A 24,151-nucleotide genomic window follows, 5' to 3' on the forward strand; every position below is an offset into this window, starting at 1 on the left:
ACCGCTGACTCCAGACACGCAGAATGCTCTCCCCAGGATGGGCACCCTCCTGAAGGGCTCTGGGGCTGTACGGCCGGCTCAGAATTTCTGGGGCTGACACAGGTCCAGAACCTAAAAAGCAAAGAGGTTACACCGCAAGCCGGCAGCCGGTGGAAATACAGCCTCTCGCCTGACCTCAGAGCTGGTTCCTGAACTGGAGCTGGAACTGGATCTAATGCCCATCTAATGACCCTTTAGTGGGCTGTTATTTTCTTTAATCCAGCAGAGAATCCATGTCACAGACCCGTTCCGACTGCCTTGCTGCCTGTCTGCCGGGAATGCCCTGTCCGTCTCGTTTAACCCTCACAAGCAGCAGCCCCCGTGGGGTGATTTCGTTTACGGGGGAAAAGACCCCTCCCTCCTCCCGTCTCCACCTGCCCCTGACACATCTCGATTTCTTGAGACGAGTCTTCAACCGTCTCCTCATCAGGATCCAAGTGATCTACGGCCGGTCGTTTATCTAAAAGCTGGACTGCAGTGTTATTCCCAAAGGCTCAGGGGTTCAGCTTTTCTGAGGTTATTGACAATGTAATCAGTCTATTAGTGTCACAGGTGGGTGGTTTATTTGTACAGGTGCACGGGGGAGCAGCCTTTCATTTGCACTTGGCCTCCACCCCCGAGGCCCGAGCGTGTGACCCCATCTCCTGGGCTGCTGGCTGTGGACTTAAGATTTCTACCGTCCCAACGCCCCCAACGCAAACTGCTCCGGCAGAAGCGATAAAGACACGTAAAATCCAAGTCAGCCCCCCAGGATGTGACTTCTGGGCGACACTGACTTGGTGCACAGAAGGGAAAATCCCAGGCAGCCTCCGGCAGCGACCAGACGCGCCCAGATCACCGAGCGGACAGCAGCGACACCTTGTGGGGACGCAGGAAATCGCACCCTCGCAGGGCCAGGCCCGTCTGGAAATTCAGAACGCTCAGGACAGATGACCCAGGAATTCCATTCAAAAGGCCTGTTGAGTATGGGGAAGACTGGCAGCTTCATTGCTCTCTGTGGCTATTTTCTCCTCCGCAAAGCTGCGGCGGACGGTAGGTGGGTGCTGGGCAGCCCCTCCGCTGGTTGGTGAAATGCCCTTGGAGCCCCACGCACACAGCGCGGCCAGGATTTCAAGTGACAGGGCCCACCTTGATGGGAAACGACGCGGAAAATGAACAGGTGAAACTCCTGGCAGAGGCTGCGGCGCCTGCGTGGAAAATACAGAGAAACTCTCCTTTGAACCAAGAGGCCTGGTGTTTGACCAACTTCTGCTGAGGCCTCCAAGAAGGGGCATTGCTGCAGGCGGCACAACACACCGGTTTCGAGGAATACCCCAGGCACAGGACACAGCTGAGGAAATGAACTCCTGGCCCCAAGAACCTTCCCAGCATCACAGAAGCGAGGGGTCTGGCTGGGCGACACCATGAATGCAGCGTGGCAGCCGCACAGGCTTTCATCATCTCAACTGGTGTGTGTTTCCAACCAAGTAAACTCCCATGACCAGGCAAGTGAGCTATCTTAGGGGATGTGAGTTTTACAGGACAGCTGATTTCTACCTATAGAAATGGCGTTCGAGTGTGATTTTGCAAATATAAAAAGGATGGGAAGGACACGCGTGCTAGCAGCAAAGTCTCCAGGCAATGATTTACGCTGGTGGCTGCAATGGAATTGTGTTCGGAAACACCACTGTTTGTACGACTTGCCTTCAGAACGTGTGAGGAGAACAGCTCTTCAGTGAGAACTCAGTAACTCGAGTGTTTTTACTGAAAAGCGAAATGCGAGTATAAAGCGAGGTGCCTTCAGCAAAGGGCAGGCGTCTGTCTGAGCAGGAGCTGCAGCTGGTGTGGACACGGGCCTCCGTGGAGCCTCAATTTTATTACATTTGAGTAGGAATGACTGTGTATTATAACATCAAAGAAAGAATGGGAATGTTAGGGAATTGCAGAAATTAAACTTTCATTCTAATTCTTAGAATGCCAGAGTAAGATAAACCCTTTACAGTAACAGTAAAATAATTCAGGCTCATTTTCAGTAGAAACTCAAGCTGCTTCAATATGGAAATAGGATTTTGACAAACACAAAAGAAGAAAGAAAAGCAGGGGTGAAGCCCCACACTGAGAGGGAGAGGCCGTCCTGGCATCTGTGCCCTGGGCTCACCTAGCAGGGGTGAAGCCTCGCACTGAGAGGGAGAGGCCGTCCCGGCATCCGTGCCCTGGGCTCGCCTGGCAGGGCTGACGTCCCTGCACTGAGAGGGACAGGCCGTCCCGGCATCGGTGCCCTGGGCTCGCCTGGCATACCCTCCCTTTCTCGTGGTGCTCGCTTGGTAGCAATGGCAAACCCTGTGTTCACTGGAAAGGGCAGAAGGTGCTGGGACCAGCCCGCTGGGGGTGCACAACCCCTTAGGAGGCCAGCTTGCAGTAGCTTGGCGGAGACAGCTTGCGCCTCAGGTACTTGAGGACATACAGCGGGAGGCAGCTGACCACGGTGATCGCCGACACTTTCCACAGGAAGGCCACGGTGGTGATAAAGGCAACATCTGTTGGCAGGAAACAGAAAAAAAGGTAAGAGCCGACAGGAAGCCCTGGGCCCTCATGGCCACAGCCACAGACCCGGCCAGGCCACCGGGTGGTCTCAGCTTGCCACGGAACTATCACCGTACGTTTATAGGAGCCCAGCTCCAAATCTCAGGTTTTCCTGACTGCAGAATTGTTTAACCTGCATACCGGGCATAATTCATTCTTCTTTTAATGGAAAAAACAAACCAAAGCATTATAAAGAGATTGTAGGCCAGGCGCAGTGGCTGTAATCGCAGCACTTTTGGGAGGCCAAGGCAGACGGATCACTTGAGGTCAGGAGTTCGAGACCAGCCTGGCCAACATGGGAAAACCTCATGTCTACAAAAAAGACAACAAAACATTAGCCGGGCATGGTGGTGGGCACCTGTAATCCCAGCCACCGGGGAGGTGGAGGCAGGAGAATTGCTTGAACCCAGGAGGCGGAGGTTGCAGTGAGCTGAGATCACACCACTGCACTCCAGCCTGGGGACAGAGTGAGACTCCATCTCAAAAAAAAAAGTTTGCAGGCCAGCTATGGTGGCTCACGCCTGTAATCCTAGAACTTTGGTACGCTGAGGCGGGTGGATCACCGGAGGTCAGGAGTTTGAGACCAGCCTGGCCAACATGGGGAAACCTTGTCTCTACTAAATATACAAAAATTATCCTGGTGTGGTGGTGGGCGCCTGTAATCCCAGCTACTCAGGAGGCTGAGGCAGGAGAATCACTTGAACTCAGGAGGTGGAAGTTGCAGTGAGCCAAGATCGCACCATTGCACTCCAGCCTGGGTAACAAGAGTGAGACTTTGTCTCAAAAAAAAAAAAAAAAAAAAAAAAGGGTTGCAGATGACTAATGTCACCAAATACCACTAAATGGGTAGACAATGCTCTGTGGCAGAATTTGTAAAGGCACTGAAGCACTGGAACAGACACCAACTCACCTAACTTGTGGGAGTGGTTTGGACGATCTAGGCTAGCCGTTTTGGTTTTGGTTTTTGTTTTTTTAAGGTAGAATTGACTTTATGAGGGGCTGGGGGCATCAGAGGGCAGCCGGCAGTTCCATCTGCAACACAAATGCTCAGACCGGTCTGCTCTTAGAGGCTCTGAGCCCGGCCCACCCAGAGAATGTTCTCGCCTATCACCCTCCCAGCATCTCCACAGAAGAACCATGTACTCACCATGGCCGAGCTGTGCTGCTAATGACTAGGCCACTTACATTCCTCACAAGAACAGGAGGTGAGAAACTGGATATTTACATACTTCGAATCTACATATAGTGGAAATCCCTTTAGACTGTTGCCGGATGGGATAAAAAGATCTATGGAGCAGAGTTAGAGGCCTTTGTAAAATAAATGACAGAGGGAAGCGCCAGATCTCTGTATGAAGGGGAAGTCCTACGTTTGTGTGTACTCATTTTCTGAAGACCCTGAAAATGTTTTCCAGGAGCTCAGCTCCTACAACTGAAAAGGCAAACATGTTTTAGGGACTCGTGCAATCCTTAGCAGATGGCAGGGTGCCTGGCCCCTTCCCTTCACTCAGGGCCACCAAGCCCCCAACAGGCAAGCCAGCAGCACTCAGCCCACGACGAGCCAAGTAAGCACATGGCCACCAGCTTACGTGACATCAGAGAGTTCGTGAGGAACACTGAATTAGAGGACGGTTTATTTTTCGGATTAGTTAAATATCTTTATCAATATTGTTTGGCTAAATTTCTACACTTTTGAAAGAAAGGATAACTTTACCTACCTAAGAAAGCTCCAAAAGACACTCTGCCTATACCTGTTCCAAAACAGGAATAAAGAAAATAAAGGACAGATTAAAGGAGATACTGGGTATTTCAAGGGGTTAGCAAACGAATAAGAAACACATTAAAAGCAATAAAATGGCAGGTGCAAGATGCGTTTTCAATGTGGTTTTAACCTCTCATTTCCCTGCCTGTTACCATACAACTGTTTAAACATCACCGAAACCCAACAGTTAGGTTTCCTGTGTCTGAGAAGCACACACCTTGGCATTCCCGAGGAGACAGAGACCTACCCAGGTCTGAGGAGCTCACCACAGAAGGTGCACGTGCTGGAGGGCTGGCCATGTTCTGCAGGTGCGAAAGGAGCTCCGCACATTCGTTCACATGTACGTAAGCACGTTACTACTGATCTTCACACCCGTTCCCAACGGGAAGTGATACCATCTCCAGTTTGCAGATGCAAAAGCTGAGGCTCAAAGCGGTGGTGAGTCTTGCCCACGCCTGTGATGCGTGTCTTTGTCATTTTGTGAGCTCACTGTGGCACTTAGCGTGTTCACGTGTCCCTGAGTATGTTAATTCATGATCATACAGGAAAATATTCTAAAAGCCGATTTTCAAAAGAAAAATAACTAGGACATTATAATTAGAAAATAACCATTTCTTAGAAGCCACGGGTATTTTCTGAGAGTTCTTTTATGTAAGAACAGGAATATTTCACATTTTCCTCCATAGAGGTTCACCACTGCACGAACGCTCAGGCACTGAGATGGGGACAGGTGCACAGGCGGCTCCGTGTTCGCTTCCCGCAGGCCCAAGTCCGGCTCCGTGTTCGCTTCCGGCAGGCCCGAGTCCGGCTCCGTGTACGCTTCCCGCAGATCTGAGTCCGGCTCCGTGTTCGCTTCCCGCAGATCTGAGTCCGGCTCCGTGTTCGCTTCCCGCAGATCTGAGTCCGGCTCCGTGTTCGCTTCCCGCAGGCCCGAGTCCGGCTCCGTGTTCGCTTCCCGCAGATCTGAGTCCGGCTCCGTGTTCGCTTCCCGCAGATCTGAGTCGGGCTCCGTGTTCGCTTCCCGCAGGCCCGAGTCCGGCTCCGTGTTCGCTTCCCGCAGGTCCGAGTCCGGCTCCGTGTTCGCTTCCTGCAGATCTGAGTCCCAGCTGCTCCCGAGTGGCTGTGCTGCTCATGTCAGGGGACCAGCCAGTGACCAACAGGGCTCAGCGCCTCCTGTCAGGGGACCAGCCAGCCAGTGACCAACAGGGCACCGCACCTTCATCCGTAGTGCAGGGACGGTAAGAGCAGGCACTTTCTGATACGGGTTTTACCATGATCCACAACTTAAGACAACGTATTCAGAAGTAACAATAAGAAAATGCTTCAAAATCATGAATAGACAATGATTCAGAAAACAATTCCAAGGCAACTTACCAAAATATTCATTGAGAAAAGCGAGTGAGGAGACGTAGCAGCCCAGGCTGAGAAACTCGGCCACCACCATCAGCCAGTGCCATGTGCGGACGGTCAGTGCCACCATCAGCAGCTCGGTGAGGATCAGTGCGGTGAAGGAGATGGCCACCACATGGACGAACTCAGACTCGAAGAGCACTAGGGCCCCGTACATGAGGATGCCACCTGAAAAACAGCAGGAGCTTTTTCCACGCACACGAGCAGGGTGTAAGCAGCTAGAGGAAACAGCCTGGAACCAGCAGCCTCACTGAAGACCCTTAAACGAGCAGATAGGCTGGGTGCAATGGTTCACATCTGTCATCCCCGCACTCTGGGAGGCCGAGGCGGGCGGATCACGAGGTCGGAAGTTTGAGACCAGCCTGGCCAACATGCTGAAACCCCATCTCTACTAAAAATACAAAAAAATTAGCCAGGCGTGATGGCGCACACCTGTAATCCCAGCTACTCAAGAGGCTGAGGCAGGAGAATCGCTTGAACCCAGCAGACGGAGGTTGCAGTGAACTGAGACCACGCCACTGCACTCCAGCCTGGGCAACAGAGTGAGACTCTGTCAAAAAAAAAAAAAAAAAAAAAGCAGATAACTGTCATGCCCATGCTTCATGCTGATGAACAAATCACTTAAACTCTGGATTATGGACACGAGAATATGGACAAAATAAGATGGGATCCCAGCTAGATCAGTTAGAAATGGCAAATAGAGGCTGACAAACATTCTCATCTCTGGATGCAAAGCCACACCTCTACTACCTCTACTTCAATTAGTGTAAATAGTTACGTGTTGCATGTAACTAATAGATCTGATCTGTTAGTTATGCTTTCAACAATCTCCCATTTAGATGAACACTAAACAAAGAGCAGCTAATGGCTTCTCCTTACAGAACTCAGATTCCTCAGTCTTTTCACCACTCTATGAAAGAAAGCCATTGTGCAGGGTACACAATGTGTAAGCGCTTGTTAAAATCTTTCTGGATTAACATTTAATTAAAAACTAAGTCAGTTTTTGGGTGACATGCATCAGTTAAAAAACAAAAGGGCCCATGTTGCTGGAATATTGATTGACAGGACAAACGGAAGGCAGTATTTAACTGCTGGTGACATCTTAAGCTGTTGGAATTTAATCTGCAAGTAAAAACAGTATTGCTAAAAGAAGACCAAAATAAAAAAATTCTTTAGTCCAGTAAACTAAGGATCCCGTCTTACCTTGGTAAATACTGATTAAAACCCAGATGAGGAAGGTTTTGAAGGACAAGGATCTTCCCTAGGGAAACAGTGGAAGAGTGTCGTTAATGCGCGGAACCACCTGCTTGACTCACAGACCCCGGGTCCACAAGCCCCATCCATGCCACCCCAGCCACCTGGTCTACCAGCATTTCAGGGTGCCTTTTCCTGGCACCCGAATCCTGAAGAAGCTGCCTGGGCCCCACACGTGTCCACTGGTGCCTGAGGTTAGAGGTTCAAGTTCTCTTCTGTTTGACCTGCCGTCTTGTTCGATGTTTAAGCCATAGTTCTAATAAGCCAGGAGTGATGTATACAAGCAAACATTTTAATGAACCAGGGGGGAAAGGCTCTTGGCAATAAAAACATTTACCCTTATTGTGAACAAATACTTCTGTATTTACTGTTTAGTTTTTTCAGATCAAAAGATACAAAAGGTTAACAGCTCTTCAGTAAGGATGGCACATCCCAACTGAAGTAAAAAATTATCCCTCAAACCCTTGTTGGAGAACGTGTCACATCCATAACCCCACATGGATGGAATGGGTCCTTGTGCCAGGCTCTTCACTCTGCGAAGCTGAAGGCAGGTGATGAGGGGGCCGGAGGCAGGGGAGCTCTGGCCCACAGGGTTGCTTGTCCTGCCGCACCCCTGAAGATTAATTCACAGTCCAAGAAGAGAGGCTAAGTCACTAACAACCGCCCTGACTTGTTGGTGCTAAGGAGCTGTCAACAGTGACGCGTGTCGCGAGGCCCTGTCTTGATGCGAGGACTTCGTTTACTTGACACCTTCGCGTCTATTTTCTCAGTTACGGAGGGCAGACGTCGTTTCCATTTACAGACAACGAAACTTGAGAAGTTTCCTGATTTCCTTAGGTTCTCGCTGGAGGCTGGGGGCGCTAAGTGTAGTCTGCCGATCAGAGCCCAAAGTCCTACCCTGATTTAGAGCTTCCCCATCCACGGGGGAGATTCTCCGAAGGACAGGAAGTGGTTTAAAGAGCCACAGAGGAAAGACAAACCCTCACGGAAGCTCAGGGGACACAGAAGACAGCAGGGAAGATGGAGGACGGTGACAGGCTGTGCTCAGGGCCCGTCTGAACCCGCACCTGCCTGAGTCTGCTGAAGACCTTTACACAGGCATAAGCCATCAGAGAACAGAGGCGCAGACGCTGGAACTGCGGCTGTATTTCTGCAGGAGCCCACCAGTGGCAGATTTACTAATTATCATTCTAGTTGTAGTTTAAATATAAAAGACAAGTGTGGTGACATATTAAGTGTTTTCCTAGGTTGCAAGGGTTCGTGTGTGAAGATGCTGACGGAGCCTGAGCCCTTACCACACGTGAATATGAAAAGGAAGATTCAGGCCGGGCGCGGTGGCTCAAGCCTGTAATCCCAGCACTTTGGGAGGCCGAGACGGGCGGATCACTAGGTCAGGAGATCGAGACCATCCTGGCTAACACGGTGAAACCCTGTCTCTACTAAAAAATACAAAAAACTAGCCGGGCGAGGTGGCGGGCGCCTGTAGTCCCAGCTACTCAGGAGGCTGAGACAGGAGAATGGCCCGAACCCGGGAGGCGGAGCTTGCAGTGAGCTGAGATCCGGCCACTGCACTCCAGCCTGGGCGACAGAGCGAGACTCCGTCTCAAAAAAAAAAAAAAAAAAAAAAAAAAAAGAAAAGGAAGATTCAAACTCACTGTGATTAAAAAGCACTACTGCTGTTTTTTGTTTGTTTGTTTGTTTTTTGAGATGGAGTCTGGCTCTGTTGCTCAGGCTGGAGTGCAGTGGCGCGATCTCCGCTCATTGCAAGCTCCGCCTCCTGGGTTCACGCCATTCTCCTGCCTCAGCCTCCCGAGTAGCTGGGATCACAGGCGCCCACCACCACGCCCAGCTAATTTTTTGCATTTTTAGTAGACACGGGGTTTCACCGTGTTAGCCAGGATGGTCTCGATCTCCTCACCTGGTGATCCGCCTGCCTCGGCCTCCCAAAGTGCTGGGATTACAGGCGTGAGCCACCGCGCCCAGCCAAGCACCACTGATTTTTAAAAAGCAAGAAACTTTTAAGTTAAACCGTTTATGTACTCTAAATAAGTTCTCACGGTACGTATTTCCCGAGCACATTTCTCTCCCTGGGTAATGGTAGGTGTTTGGTCTTTGCTCATGAAATTCATCTGTAATTAAGTACCTGGCTCATTTTAATCAAAAACTGTAAAAGGAAATTTATTTTGACATAAGAAAGAAAAGGCTATTTTGTGGCCTGATTTGCTGGAGTGTATTCAGTTTTATTCACGTGGGACAATGACGGGCGTCTACGTGGAAAGATAAAGCAGCGTTTGTGCGGTCTCTCTTGTTAGGAGCTGCCAGCAGGGAGCCAGCACCGCAGACCCGCACCTGTGGGCTGTTCCGTATCGAAGCAGACGACATTATAGATTAATAAAAGCAAACACAACAGAACGGGTACAAAAACCATCAATAAAATAGATAGTTTGAGAAAAACATGCGTACATCTCCTATTAATGGCTCCCAGACTGTAGCTGAGAACAAAATCCTGTTATATGTGATGGTACAGACACGTTACTCAAAGAAGCAATTCATTCACTAAGGGTTTCATGTGACGGACAAAGTCGCTCTTCCTGGACCAGGTACCACTTCATCTGGTTTAGGAAGAGGAAGCCGTCTGTTACTCTGACTGATGCCCCCGTATGTGTGGAATACCTGGAGTGGAGTCCTGCCTAGCACACGCCTTCCTGCTGCATCCTCGGGATCAGGACTTAATCTCTGTGCCTCCGTTCCCTCCTCTGTGAAATAGAATAGTGGTATGTGGCTCGTGTGCATGAAATAAAATGAGCCATGAAATAAAATATGCACAATGCCAGCAGCATAGTAAATATTCAATGAATGCTACTGTTATATTTACCAATTAAATATTATGGATTCAGAAAGTATATTTCTATTGTACCAAAAAACGTAAAAAATAAAATCAAGCTAATTTTTTTTTTTTTTTTTTTTTGAGACGGAGTCTCACTCTGTCGCCCAGGCTAGAGTGCAGTGGCGCAATCTCAGCTTATTGCAACCTCCACCTCCCAGGTTCAAGCGATTCTCCTGCCTCAGCCTCCCTAGTGGCTGCGATTACAGGTGTGTACCACCACGCCCAGCTAATTGTTGTACTTTTAGTAGAGACGGGGTTTTGTCATGTTGGCCAGGATGGCCTCGAACTCCTGACCTCAGGTGATCTGTCCGCCTTGGCCTCCCAAAGTGCTGGGATTACAAGCGTGAGCCACTGTGCCCAGTCAAATCAAGCAAATTTTAAGGAAAGATTAACCCACCTTAAAGTCATATGCGCACAATTATTCGTTTGGAAGGCTCAGGGCGGCGGTGCACGGAGCACGCTCATGCGTGCATGACATGAGACGGGGTCCCTCTGCGTGGATCGGCACTGTGGGATGAGACCAGCCCCTCCAAAATGCCAGGGCTCCTGTCCTGAGTCTGTAACCACTGTTCTCACTATTACAATTTATTCTCCCAGCCTACCTCCACAATATACTTCCTCTGATTCTTTTTTTTTTTTTTTTTGAGATGGAGTCTCGCTTTGTCTCCGAGGCTGGAGTGCAGTGGTGCAATCTTGGCTCACTACAAGCCCCACCTCCTGGGTTCATGCCATTCTCCTGCCTCAGCCTCCTGAGTAGCTGGGACTACAGGCGCCCGCCACCACGCCCGGCTAATTTTTTGTATTTTTAGTAGAGATGGGGTTTCACTGTGTTAGCCAGGATGGTCTCCATCTCCTGACCTCGTCATCTGCCTGCCTCAGCCTCCCAATCTGATTCTTAGTAGAACAACAACAATAAAAAATTTCGCCTGTTCCCATAATTGTAATTATTTGAGGGAAGTTTGGGAGTGTGGAGTAGAAAGATCCTATAGGCAGACACAAGAGGAGAAAAAGATGCAGCCAAAGTGTATCAAGAACAAACTCTACAAACAGAGAGGGAAGGATGGTGCGCATGGTGGCGCGGGGGAGAGAAGCCCCAATTAACTGGGGCTCTGCACGTGTCTCTGGCCTTGGCAGGAAGGGAGGCTGGAGAGGAAGAGCGGGTTTCCTGCCGCTCAGTGCCCGGCCTGCCCTGCTCCTGAGGGGGTGAAGGTCCTGCAGCAAAGGGGCGGGTAAGCAACGTCCCAGCAGCTCCTCTGCTTGCCAGGCTCACTCCACTGTCGCTTTTCTTTCTTCTATTAATGGTCTGAAATTATGGTTACTGATTTCTTCAAGGTCTCATTCCTTCATTCTTACATGGATAAGCTCAATTTCATTAAACACAAATCATAGAATACAAAATGAACTTCAAATATTACTGGACAGAAAGTTGCTGGACAGGTTAAACGGGAGCTGCCAAGCAGACAGTGTGCACCTAAATGGGCTTGCTGCCGCGGACTGGTCGCAGCTGGGCCAGGGCCAGGCCAGACATGGGCTGGTTATAAACTCCATACTTTGAAGGATAAGACTGCAGCTTTGCAAACACAATTCTGATTTTGTAGAGACAGGGTCCTGATCTATTGCTGAGGGATGGAGTGCAGTGGTGCGATCACAGTTCACAGCAGCCTCCACCTTCCAGGCTGAAGTGATTCTCCAGTCCAGGCAGCTGGGACCACAGGCACATGGTGCCGTGCCCAATTCTGTTCATCTCTCCTAGGAAAACTGAAGACTTTCTCGGCTCTGACTCTGTTTTCTAATCATTTTGCCTTGAGATCACTTTAGACTTGCAGGGAAGCTGCAGAAGCAGTGCAGACAGCCCCATGGCACCGTCCAGCTCACCCGGGACCACGGCGCCGTCCAGCTCACCCGGGACCACGGCACCGTCCAGCTCACCCGGGGCCACGGCGCCGTCCAGCTCACCCGGGGCCACGGCGCCGTCCAGCTCACCCGGGGCCACGGCGCCGTCCAGCTCACCCGGGGCCACGGCGCCGTCCAGCTCTCCCGGGGCCACGGCGCCGTCCAGCTCACCCGGGGCCACGGCGCCGTCCAGCTCACCTGGAGCAACACTCCACGAAGACACAGACACACCCCTTGGCAGAGAAACGGTGCGGAGGTCCCGGTTTTTCTCGAACGCAATTTTCCTGCCCAGGGCTCCTGCACTGCCCTGGCCGTCATGTCTCCTGGGCTCTGTGATCTGGCCAGTGCCTCTGTCTCCCCGTCTTTAATGACCTGGCTGCTCCTCAAAGCTCTGGACATGTCTTTGTGGAATGCCCTTGTTATGGATTTGTCCGATGTCTTCTAGCGATGACACTACTGGGGAGGATTTGTTGAGGGGACGCGTGTTCCCCGCAGGGCTCCACAGCAGGAGGTGTGGCCTCTCTCATCCCTGGTGATGGGAACTGTGACCCCGGGGTTCTGCGTCCCTTGGAAGACCTCGTGACAGTGGCTGCTGCCCTGATGCCTCCGCGGGGCCTCTGACTGCCCTGGTTCCTTCACATTTATAACTGGAATCCTCCGGTTGAGGAGGTGCTTTCTCTGCATATACATGGTGGAGGTGGAGGTATCTGTGTGCTCTCTGGGTACCATCTAGTCATGCTGCTGTCTGGGCTGCTGTGCAGGGCGTTAGGTGCTGGGCCCTGGGAGGCTCAGTCTCTGACGCCGTCGGACCCGTCTCCTCCACCAGCCGCACTGATTCTTGTTCAGCAGTTCCTTACTTTTTTGTTCCACAAGAAGTTCCAGGCTCATCTTGTATTTTCCTTGCCTCAGCCCTGGAATTAACCCCTTCTCTAGGGCTCTGCACGGTGGGGGACAGCACAGGGCCTCGTCTGCACGATCTGCACACTGAGCATGCTCATTGCCGCCGGGGTTCGATTCCAGCTGCTCGACCTACGGCCTAGGACTGTGTGTTTACTAAGCCATGCTCACACATGTCCATGTTTATTTCTTCATCTATTTATTTATCTCACAGAAATCACAAGCCCAAACTGATCTGGGCTTCAATCCAGCCCTATATTTCTAACTTTGTCACTAACAGGGAGAAATCTGCTTCTCATTAGCTACCAGGCATGGGCTTATTGGTTCCTGTGAGAAGCAAATGCCAAACGTAGCCCATGGTTTGCAGTTCTTTTTTTTTTTTTGAGACGGAGTCTCGCTCTGTCGCCCAGGCTGGAGTACAGTGGCCGGATCTCAGCTCACTGCAAGCTCCGCCTCCCGGGTTCCCGCCATTCTCCTGCCTCAGCCTCCCGAGTAGCTGGGACTACAGGCGCCGCCACCTCGCCCGGCTAGTTTTTTGTATTTTTAGTAGAGACGGGGTTTCACCGTGTTAGCCAGGATGGTCTCGATCTCCTGACCTCGTGATCCGCCCGTCTCGGCCTCCCAAAGTGCTGGGATTACAGGTGCAGTTCTTTTTGTCTTCAGCCTTACAGCGAACCAGAGGCAAAAGCTTTTCCTAAGCCACTGAAAAGACTCCTTTCTCCCCAGCCCACGGCGTGGTTCTGTGGTTCATGGGCCCATGCAGCCCACGCTGTCCTCCCGTGGGCTCCATGCTGGTGCCGTCCAGTGGGCTCTGACAGGGGCACAGTCAGGTGTCCCCCACCACCACGCCACACAGAGCAGCTCCCGCACCCACACCCCCTTGGGCTGCCTCTCCGGTCACCCTCTACACTCAAACCTTTAGCGGCCACAGGCGGGTCTCTTCCCTACAGTTCTGCACCTCCCAGGTGTCAAGTAAAAAGAACCAACTTTCCAGTCTGGCTTCTGTTGTGCAGCAAAATGCAAAATGTATGATCCAACATGTCGTGTGAGGCAGCAGTAACCCTCTCACTGCTCAGCGCAATCCCACTGCCTGGTGGTATGACACACAGACTGTCCATGTCCACTAGGATGTCCTTCCATCACGCACGGGCTGTCCCCGTCCACGGAGATGTCCTCCATCCACGCACGGGCTGTCCATGTCCACTAGGATGTCCTTCCATCACGCACGGGCTGTCCCTGTCCACGGAGATGTCCTCCATCCACGCACAGGCTGTCCATGTCCACTAGGATGTCCTTCCATCACGCACGGGCTGTCCCCGTCCACGGAGATGTCCTCCATCCACGCACGGGCTGTCCCCGTCCACAGTGATGTCCTCCATCCACGCACAGACTGTCCATGTCCACTAGGATGTCCTTCCATCACACACAGACTGTCCCCGTCCACAGTGATGTCCTCCATCCACGCACGGGCTGTCCCCGTCCACGGAGATGTCCTTCATCCACACACAGACTGTCCATGTCCACTAGGATGTCCTTCCATCACGCACGGGCTGTCCCCGTCCACGGAGATGTCCTTCATCCACACACAGACTGTCCATGTCCACTAGGATGTCCTTCCATCACGCACGGGCTGTCCCCGTCCACGGAGATGTCCTCCATCCACGCACGGGCTGTCCCCGTCCACAGTGATGTCCTCCATCCACGCACGGGCTGTCCCCGTCCACGGAGATGTCCTTCATCCACACACAGACTGTCCATGTCCACTAGGATGTCCTTCCATCACGCACGGGCTGTCCCCGTCCACGGAGATGTCCTTCATCCACACACAGACTGTCCATGTCCACTAGGATGTCCTTCCATCACGCACGGGCTGTCCCCGTCCACGGAGATGTCCTTCATCCACACACAGACTGTCCATGTCCACTAGGATGTCCTTCCATCACGCACGGGCTGTCCCCGTCCACGGAGATGTCCTCCATCACGCACGGGCTGTCCCTGTCCACGGAGATGTCCTCCATCCACGCACGGGCTGTCCCCGTCCACGGAGATGTCCTCCATCCACGCACGGGCTGTCCCCGTCCACAGTGATGTCCTCCATCCACGCACGGGCTGTCCCCGTCCACGGAGATGTCCTCCATCCACGCACGGGCTGTCCCCGTCTACGGAGATGTCCTCCATCCACGCACGGGCTGTCCCCGTCCACGGAGATGTCCTCCATCCACGCACGGGCTGTCCCTGTCCACAGTGATGTCCTCCATCCACGCACGGGCTGTCCCTGTCCACGGAGATGTCCTTCATCACACACGGGCTGTCCCCGTCCACGGAGATGTCCTCCATCCACTGGCTGAAGGGCATAGGGTTGTTTCCAGTTTTTGGCAACGATGACAGTGCTGCTGTGAATATTCATATATATGATTTAGTATGAATCTGTTTTCATCTCTCTTGGAGAAATACCCAGGAATGGACTACTGGGTCATGGGGTAAATATATGTTTACCTTTGTAAGAAATGCCCAAACTGTCTTCCAAAGAGGCTGTGCCATCCTTCCTTCACCCCCACAGTGAAGGGGAGTCTCTGTTGCTCTGGGTCCTCCCAGCCCTTCATGTTGCCGGTGTTTTGGCTGCTCTAGCACTGGGGGGTACGCAGCAACTCACTGTGGCTTCAACTTGCAGTTCCCTGATGAAAGTGACACCGAGCATCTTCACAGGCTTCCTTGCCATCTGAGGATCATCTCTGAGGTGGTGTCCAGTAATATCTCCTGTCTGCTTTAAAAACTGGGTTGTTTTCTCGTTGAATTTTGGGGATGTCTTATATACTATAGAAACAACTCCTTTATCAAAAGTGTGACGTGCAAATATTTTCTTCCAGGCTGTGGCTTGTTTTTTCATTTCTTTAACAGTATCATTCACAGAGAAAAACGTTTTCTTTTTTTTTTTTGGAGACAGGGTCTCACTCTGTCACCCAGGCTGGAGTGCAGTGGCTCAATCACAGATCACTGCAGCCTCCACCTCCTTGGCTCAAGCAATCCTCCCACCTTAGCCCGAGTAGCTGGGACTACAGGCACACAGCAACCACCATGCTCAGCTAATTTTTTCTATTTTTGGTAGAGACACGGTCTTACTATATTGCCCAGACTGGTATTGAACTTCTGGGCTCAAGTTTTCCTCTCGCCTTAGCCTCCCAAAGTGATGGTATTACAGGCATGATAAGTCACTGCAACTGGCCAAAACTTTTAAATTATGGTAAAGTCTAATTTATTATTTTTTCCCTTTAAGGATCATGATTTTGATCTCATGTCTGAAAACTCTTTGCCTAACCGAAGGTCATGCATATTTGGTGTGTATTTTCTTCTGAAAGGTTTATAGCTTTACATGTAGGTCAAGGGTCCACTTTGGGTGCATTTTCACATGAGGTGTGAGGTGGAGGCTGCAGGTCTGTTGCTCATGAGCGGCCAGTTGTCCCAACAGCTGCAGACACAACTCTTCTCCATCTGATTTCCTCTCACGTTTGCCAAAGATCATCTGACAGATGTGAGTGTATTTCTGGGCTCTCTTTTCTGTTCCATTGATCTTTTTGTTTGTCCTTCTGCCAATAAACACATTGTCTAATTGATTACTGTTTTACAGTAAGTCTTGGAATCAGGTAGTGTGTTTTCCAACTCTGTTCTTTTTCTAAATTATTTTGGCAATTCGAGTTCCCTTGCCTTTCCGTATAAATTCTAGAGTGAGCTTGTCAATGTGCAACAACACTGAAGCTCTCACTCCAGGAACATCTGTTCACGCCTCTCACTCCAGGAATATCTGTTTACGCCTCTTGATGCATGAACATCTGTTCACGTCTCTCAATCCAGGATCATCTGTTTACGCCTCTCACTCCAGGAACATCTGTTTACGCCTCTCACTCCAGGAATATCTGTTCACGCCTCTCAACCCAGGAATATCTGTTCACGCCTCTCACTCCAGGAACATCTGTTCACGCCTCTCACTCCGGGAACATCTGTTTACGCCTCTCAATGTATGAACATCATTGTTCACGCCTCTCACTCTAGGAACATCTGTTTACGCCTCTCACTCCAGGAATATCTGTTCACGCCTCTCAACCCAGGAATATCTGTTTATGCTTCTCAATGCATGAACATCTGTTCACACCTCTCACTCTGGGAACATCTGTTCACGTCTCTCACTCCGGGATCGCCTGTTCGCGCCTCTCACTCCGGGAATATCTGTTCACGCCTCTCACTCCAGGAACATCTGTTCACGCCTCTCACTCCGGGAACATCTGTTCACGCCTCTCACTCCGGGAACATCTGTTTACGCCTCTCAATGTATGAACATCTGTTCACGCCTCTCAATTCGGGATCGCCTGTTCGCGCCTCTCACTCCGGGAATATCTGTTCACGCCTCTCACTCCAGGATCATCTGTTCACGCCTCTCAATGCATGAACATCTGTTCACGCCTCACTCCGGGAATATCTGTTCACGCCTCTCACTCCGGGAATATCTGTTCACGCCTCTCAATGTATGAACATCTGTTCACGCCTCTCACTCCGGGAATATCTGTTCACGCCTCTCAATGCATGAACATCTGTTCACGCCTCTCACTCCGGGAACATCTGTTCACGCCTCTCACTCCGGGAACATCTGTTCACGCCTCTCAATCCAGGAATATCTGTTCACGCCTTTCACTCCAGGATCATCTGTTCACGCCTCTCAATGCATGAACATCTGTTCACGCCTCACTCCGGGAATATCTGTTCACGCCTCTCAATGAATGAACATCTGTTCACGCCTCTCACTCCAGGAACATCTGTTCACGCCTCTCAATCCGGGATCGTCTGTTCACGCCTCTCAATCCGGGATCGCCTGTTCACGCCTCTCAATCCGGGATCGCCTGTTCGCGCCTCTCAATCCGGGATCGCCTGTTCGCGCCTCTCAATCCGGGATCGCCTGTTCGCGCCTCTCAATCCGGGATCGCCTGTTCGCGCCTCTCAATCCGGGATCGCCTGTTCGCGCCTCTCAATCCGGGATCGCCTGTTCGCGCCTCTCAATCCGGGATCGTCTGTTCGCGCCTCTCAATCCGGGATCGCCTGTTCGCGCCTCTCAATCCGGGATCGCCTGTTCGCGCCTCTCAATCCGGGATCGTCTGTCTACGTCTCTCAATCCAGGAACATCTGTTTACACCTCTCAATCCCGGAACATCTGTTTACGCCTTTTACAGTTTCTTTCCTCAGTGTTGTTGGTTTCCAGCGCACAGATCTTGCGTGTATTTTGTTAGAGGTACACTTCAGTGTTTCACGTTCTTGTATTATTATAAATGCTTAAATGTATTATTATATTTACACATTTTTTCACACCCCAATTATTCATTGCTAATATACAGAATCAGAAATGATTTTGAAAAATTATTCCTTGTATCCTGAAACTTTATGAAGTTTACTAGTATAGGAGGTTGTATGTGTGTGGATTCTACATAGAAAATTATAGTATCTACAAACACAGATATTTTTATTTCTTCCTTTCTAATCTCAATGTTTTAAATTTCCTTTTATTGCCTTATTCACTATTATTTTGAAAAGTATATAACTATATGAATATACATTTCAAAAGATAAAACCATTTGAGAGTATTCTACAGAAAATAAAAAATAGTGAAGGGGTCCGAATGGTTCAATACCTAATGGTTTCAAAGATTTTATGAAGAACTGTATGATATTACCTACTTGATATCTTTACAATTAGCACAACTACAAATCAAATGTCTTTGGAGTTAGCTGGTAATGTAAGATTATGAATTGGTAACAAAATTCACAGCCACAATCTGAGATATTTTGGGACCACGTGGGCTGGCTCAGTTAACCAGGGTCACCTTACTAGTCCTGATGCCTGGATCTTGGAGTTAAGTAGCCTCTCTAAGTGGTCACGCACCATTCAGAATGAATGAAGACATGTGCAGAGTTAGGAGAGAGATGAGTAGGTCAGCTTCCTGTCTTATTGGCATCCAGAAAATTAAGTCCCTGAACTCATCTTGATTAAAGTTTAATAATTCAAAGCAAAATTTGAGCTTCAAAAGAACAACAAAATATTGTTGCAAATATACCATTTTCTGTAAAGAATAAAAGCTACATAGTTTTAGGAAAGCAAAGGAAATCCTGACTCTTGGTTTAACTGATTCATTCACTGCCTCATTCATTTATCAAATACTTACTGAATAGATACTGTGTCCATGTGTGGCTCAGGCCATCGAGACACAGCAGGGGACAAATATTTATACTCGAGGTTGGCTAACTCATTAGGACAGTAAATGAGATTTATAATGCGTGCCTTATTTGTACTTTTAGATTAAAAAGACTGGTTATCAAATACACATGAAAAAGAGGAGATTTTCTTTCCAGTTGAGTCTTTTCCTGTGTGCAGGGAATGCACGCCTTGCCTCTGAAGGTGTTTTATAAATTTACCGTGACCTGAGATATGTGACTCAGAACTGACAGGACTGGCACTCGCTGGTCAGCCACTCACATTTCAGCCTGTAGCCCTTTACACTGTTGCTCTATGCCACGGATTAACTGCTTTCTTAGCCTGACTAGAACACAGGCTTGCTGAGAGCAGGGCTATGTTGTCTTACATCACAGGAGCTTGAGCCGACGGACTGGGGACTCGGTGTCCACTGACACTGACCAGCTTGGATAGACTACGTCGGCACATCCAGTCTCCAGCTGCATCAGACAACAATGCAGAGTGCTGCAGTCTGCGCCACCTTGGTGAACTGTTCAGAAGTAACAGAAAGCTTCAAAATAATTCTTTAGCTTCAATAAGAAAAAACAACTAAATTAACTTTAGTGGCTCAGTACTTTAGTGCTATTTTCTTTTCAAAGGATTTGAAGTGTAGTCGATTAAAAAGAAAGTTACTGGGCAACAGAGCGAGACTCCGTCTCCAAAAAAAAAAAAAAAAAAGTTACAATGCAGATAAGATGTTGAAGAAAAGAAGCCTAGAGAAAATGAGTGACTGAATTCTTGACCAAAAAAAAAAAAATGTAGGGATGGTGATCTGACTTTAGGATACTAAAACAGTCTAAATTGTTGATCACCTTAACAAAAATGGAAATTTAATGCCCTTAATGAGATCCAACTCAATCAGAAGTGAACAGGGTTCAATGGCACCAGTGAGTAACACAAAACGTACTGATTCCATGGCCACAGTTAGGGATAATTAGCTGCTCCGTCAGACACCTGTGGCCTTATGAGCATCTTGTTTCTAGAGTGATTTAGATATCCACAAAGAAAGAGACCGGTGGGTACAATCTCAATCCTTGAAAACAGTAAAAACGTGTTAGTGCCTCACTCCAGCAGCCGGTCAAGATGGCTGTGGCATGATGGTCCTATGACAAGCTTCTCCCAGCACAGTGATCTAGGAGCACCGGCTGGGGCTACGAGACCCCTAGTGACCTTTGCCCTGCTTGGGTGCTGGTTTCCTAGGTTTGAGGGTAGAGCATCAAGGTTTAACGTTCTTACATGAAAGGCTTGTTTCCATACGTTTGTAAGGCAGCATTTAGGTAAACATTTTTGGAGTCTCTGGGAATGAGGAAATGCGTATGCTACTAAAATGATCATTATTCATACTGGCTTCCCGAAGTTTTTGGATCTTTGCTCCCTACTCTGCTGGACTTCATCACAATGGTCTCATCAGTTTAAGACACTTAACCAGTCTTCCTTCGAGTTGTAGATGTGACCTGGTATGAGGTTTCCCAGTCGCCATGATGATATCACCATCATGATAATAATGCTTGATATTTATATTTCATGTGATACTGGTGAGCTAGCTTTATTTGTCTTGATTAAAACAGCAATGAGAATTCTTTATTTTTTTTCAAGAAACTTTAAAGTCTTTATTTCATTAGACCCTTACAATAACATCAAGAAATCAAAAAGTTAACATGGCTTCCCCAGCACCTCTCTGGCTAATGAGTGGTTATAGCTGGACTAGAGTCTAGTTCGTCAGTCAGTGGTTAGCTGGGTAAGAGTCTAGTTTGTTAGTGGTTAGTTGTTATTAGATAGAGTATCATTTGTTAGTTACTAGTTAGACAGACGGGAGTCTAGTTTCTCAGTTTGTGGTTAGCTAGGTAAGAAGGTAGTTGGTTAATTAGTGGTTAGTTGGACTAGAATCTGTTTGTTAGGTAGTCATTAACTTTCTTTAATGCCTAATCTAATTCTTTCTTTACCATACAGCTACTGCTTTAAAAATCTGAGTTGATAATTTCAGACACCTGTCATTTATCAATTGTAAATCTAAATTTAATTGCAGGTTAGTGGATTTTGTTCTCAATGTTGGCTCAAAAAAGCTAGCTTTGTGGAAAATACCAGAGTTACCATGATTTGTGTCTGCAGAGCTAAGCCTCTCTTCTACCCTGCATCCTTACACGTTCTATGCTATAAAATATGCTGTTGTAAGAATATGATAAATTCAAAGCCTCCTTTAATCCTAACAGAGCAGTTTTAAGCCAAATAAATGCATCTTTTGCAGAGTTTCAGGTAACTGAAGTTTCCTGGGGTGGATTTTTTTCTTGGTGGCATCACTGCAAAAATAGTCTATGGACCCCAGGGACAGACGCATGCTGTCAGTCACTTTTCAGATATAATTGTGAAATCCACAACTATCGACAGACTTAGAAATACACAGGAAACGTGAAGCCCATGGGTTCCCCAGCTTTGGAATGCTACTTCTGCAGCAGGTGCAGCGACACTGTCCGGGAGCCTTTCTACAGAAATTACGAAGCGAGCTCTTCTCTGACATTTGGTGAGCTCACTTCATGAAAGTTCCACAAATGGTGAGAGCATCTTTTACAATTCTAATTTTACGTACGATATTAGAGCTTTGTTGCAAACATTTGAGAAATTTTTTTCCCTGAGATGTTTTTCCCCTTTTGAAGTTTAACTCAAAGAGAAAATGCCAAAAATAATTAGGAGACATAAAAAACGTCTTGAAGGACAGAGAATCGTTTTTCACAAAATGCTTGGAAATGCCTCCTGACTGGCCTGTTTCTCACTCGTGTAAAATGCCAGGCGTGAGTGCCAGTCTTGAGGCAGACAGCCTGCCTGAGGCCCATACCTTGGTGAGGTCCTTGTACAGCTCCGGGTAGAGCATCGCCATCTCTGGCTTCACGTCCTGGTCCAGCACTAAGGAGAACACTGGGAACATGGTGTATATGGTGGCATACCTGCAAGACCAAAAGCAGAGTGCAACGGGCCTGAGAAACTTCTACCACACGGCTATAAAGAGACCTCTGGATTAGAGGTCACAGTTTCAAAAACACCAAAACGTACTCCACAAAAACCAACAAAGTAATTTGGCAACCAAGTAAGATGATTGCGGAGACTGAATATTTATCTCAGAGCACAGTAGCATGTTTTATAAGTCACAAATGCTTACAGGGAGAAGAATGATTTTTAAAAATGTTTACCTTTCTATGTTGAGATCATTGTAGACTCATATGCAGTTGTCAGGAATAGCACAGAGATTTTCTGTGATCTTTACCCAGTTCTCCCATTGGTAACATCTTAGATAAGTGTAGTGTGAACCTCACCACCAGGATCCATAAGGACACCTCCAGACCCAGGGCCCCTCGCACAGGGTCCCTCACGCGGACACCTCCAGACCCAGGGCACCCCTCGCACAGGGTCCCTCACACGGACACCTCCAGACCCAGGGCACCCCTCGTACAGGGTCCCTCACACGGACACCTCCAGACCCAGGGCACCCCTCGCACAGGGTCCCTCACGCGGACACCTCCAGACCCAGGGCCCCTCGCACAGGGTCCCTCACGCGGACACCTCCAGACCCAGGGCACCCCTTGCACAGGGTCCCTCCTGAGGCTGCTATGTAGTTGCAACCACTTCCCTCTGCTGCCTCCTCCCTATTCCCTGGTCACCAAGAATCTGTTCCCCATCTCTAATCTGGTCATTTCAAGAATGTCCAGCAGGCTAACTTTGGGGATTGGTGTCTTTTACACAGCGCAATTCTCTGGAGATTCATCTAGGTTGCTGCTGTATCAGTAGGTAATTTCTTTCTATTGCTGACTACTATTTAGTGGCAGGCAAATGAACTACAGTTTGCTTAACCACTGAAGTACATCTGGGTTAGCCCTAGTTTTTGATTATCACAAATAAAACTGCTGTAAATATTCACTGCACAGATTTTTTGGCGAAGTTTCCATTTATTTTGGACAGGAGTGCTGAGTGAGATGGTATAAACCTCAGGAGCGTGAGTGCTAGGTCTGGACAGGAGTGCCGAGTGAGATGGTATAAATCCCGGGAGCGTGGGTGCTAGGTCTAGACAGGAATGCCGAGTGAGACAGTATAAACCTCAGGAGCGTGAGTGCTAGGTCTGGACAGGTGTGCCGAGTGAGATGGTATAAACGCCCGGGAGTATGAGTGCTAGGTTTAGAAAGGAGTGCCGAGTGAGATGGTATAAACTTCCGGGAGCATGGGTGCTAGGTCTAGACAGGAGTACCGAGTGAGATGGTATAAACCCCGGGAGCGTGGGTGCTAGGTCTAGACAGGAGTGCCGAGTGAGATGGTATAAACCCCGGGAGCGTGGGTGCTAGGTCTAGACAGGAGTGCCGAGTGAGATGGTATAAACGCCCGGGAGTGTGGGTGCTAGGTCACATGGTGGCGGTATAGTTTTTCAAAGAAATTGTTAAAACATCTTCCAGATAGTAGGATTTATGCTCCCACAGCAATATAAGAGCTACCCAGTTTCCATGACTCTTCCCCACAATTCTGGCAGGTGTGAGGCGGAGCGCCCTGTGGTCTAACCTGCTCTCTGTGGCTGACGATGCGGGCATTGTTTCACGGGCTTGCTTGCGGTCTGTGCATCCCCTCACACACAGGGTGGCTGCCTCTGCGCCTTCTGTCCTTTTCTTAATGGGACTGCTCCTTCATGGCTGAGCTTGGAGATTCTTTAGGGACTGCTGGACACAAGTCTTGCCAACACCTGCTTTCCCTTCTGGAAGTGGCCCTCACTGGCTGCAGCATCCCGTGCCCATGAGGCCTTTCTCCAGCACCTGAATCCCTCTGCCTGCACGGTTTCCAATTATCCCCAACATGCCCTGTCACCCCACTGGCTGCTTTCAATGTGTTTCTTTGTCTTTAGTTTTCATCAGTTTGATTACGATTATCTTTGACTTTATCCTGTTCAGGGTTTGCTTACTTTCTTGAATCTGTGCATTTATGTATTTTGCCAAATCTGGGAGGTTTTCAGTCTTTATTCCTTCAAGTACTTTCCTAGCCCTGCCCTGTCCCTTCTTCCCTGGAACTCCCATGGCACCAACGGTCAGAGGCCAGGGCTCCCACGGCACAAACGGTACAGTTACCATTTTGCTGTCCCTGAGGCTCTGATCCATTTTTTTTTTCAGTCAATTTTCTCTCTGTTGTTCATATTGAGGACTTTCTGTTTTTCT

The 24,151-nt window shown here is 49.1% G+C and overlaps 1 protein-coding gene and 1 long non-coding RNA gene across 3 annotated transcripts in view; one reads left to right on the top strand and one right to left on the bottom strand.

Moving 5' to 3' along the window:
- Window positions 1-1,754: 1,754 nt before the first annotated feature.
- The window catches only part of ATP9B (ATPase phospholipid transporting 9B (putative)), a 295,408-nt gene continuing 273,011 nt past the window's right edge, over window positions 1,755-24,151 (bottom strand). Inside the window, exons 26-30 of one of the 2 annotated variants that reach the window (XM_050768236.1) lie at window positions 21,802-21,910; window positions 6,974-7,031; window positions 5,735-5,938; window positions 4,317-4,349; window positions 1,755-2,555 (exon numbers count right to left, since the gene is read on the bottom strand). In XM_050768236.1, coding sequence (XP_050624193.1) covers window positions 2,419-2,555; window positions 4,317-4,349; window positions 5,735-5,938; window positions 6,974-7,031; window positions 21,802-21,910 — 541 coding nt within the window. In that variant the 3' untranslated portion in view covers window positions 1,755-2,418. The remainder of the gene's footprint in view (window positions 2,556-4,316; window positions 4,350-5,734; window positions 5,939-6,973; window positions 7,032-21,801; window positions 21,911-24,151) is intronic. The other variant, XM_050768237.1, reaches the window with a different exon arrangement.
- On the top strand, window positions 22,922-23,334 carry LOC126941530 (uncharacterized). The gene is made up of 3 exons (XR_007721345.1): window positions 22,922-23,019; window positions 23,075-23,186; window positions 23,242-23,334. It is a non-coding gene; the product is annotated as an uncharacterized LOC126941530 (long non-coding RNA).

The sequence above is a fragment of the Macaca thibetana genome, chromosome 18 (genome assembly GCF_024542745.1).
Source record: "Macaca thibetana thibetana isolate TM-01 chromosome 18, ASM2454274v1, whole genome shotgun sequence".
NCBI lineage: Eukaryota > Metazoa > Chordata > Mammalia > Primates > Cercopithecidae > Macaca > Macaca thibetana.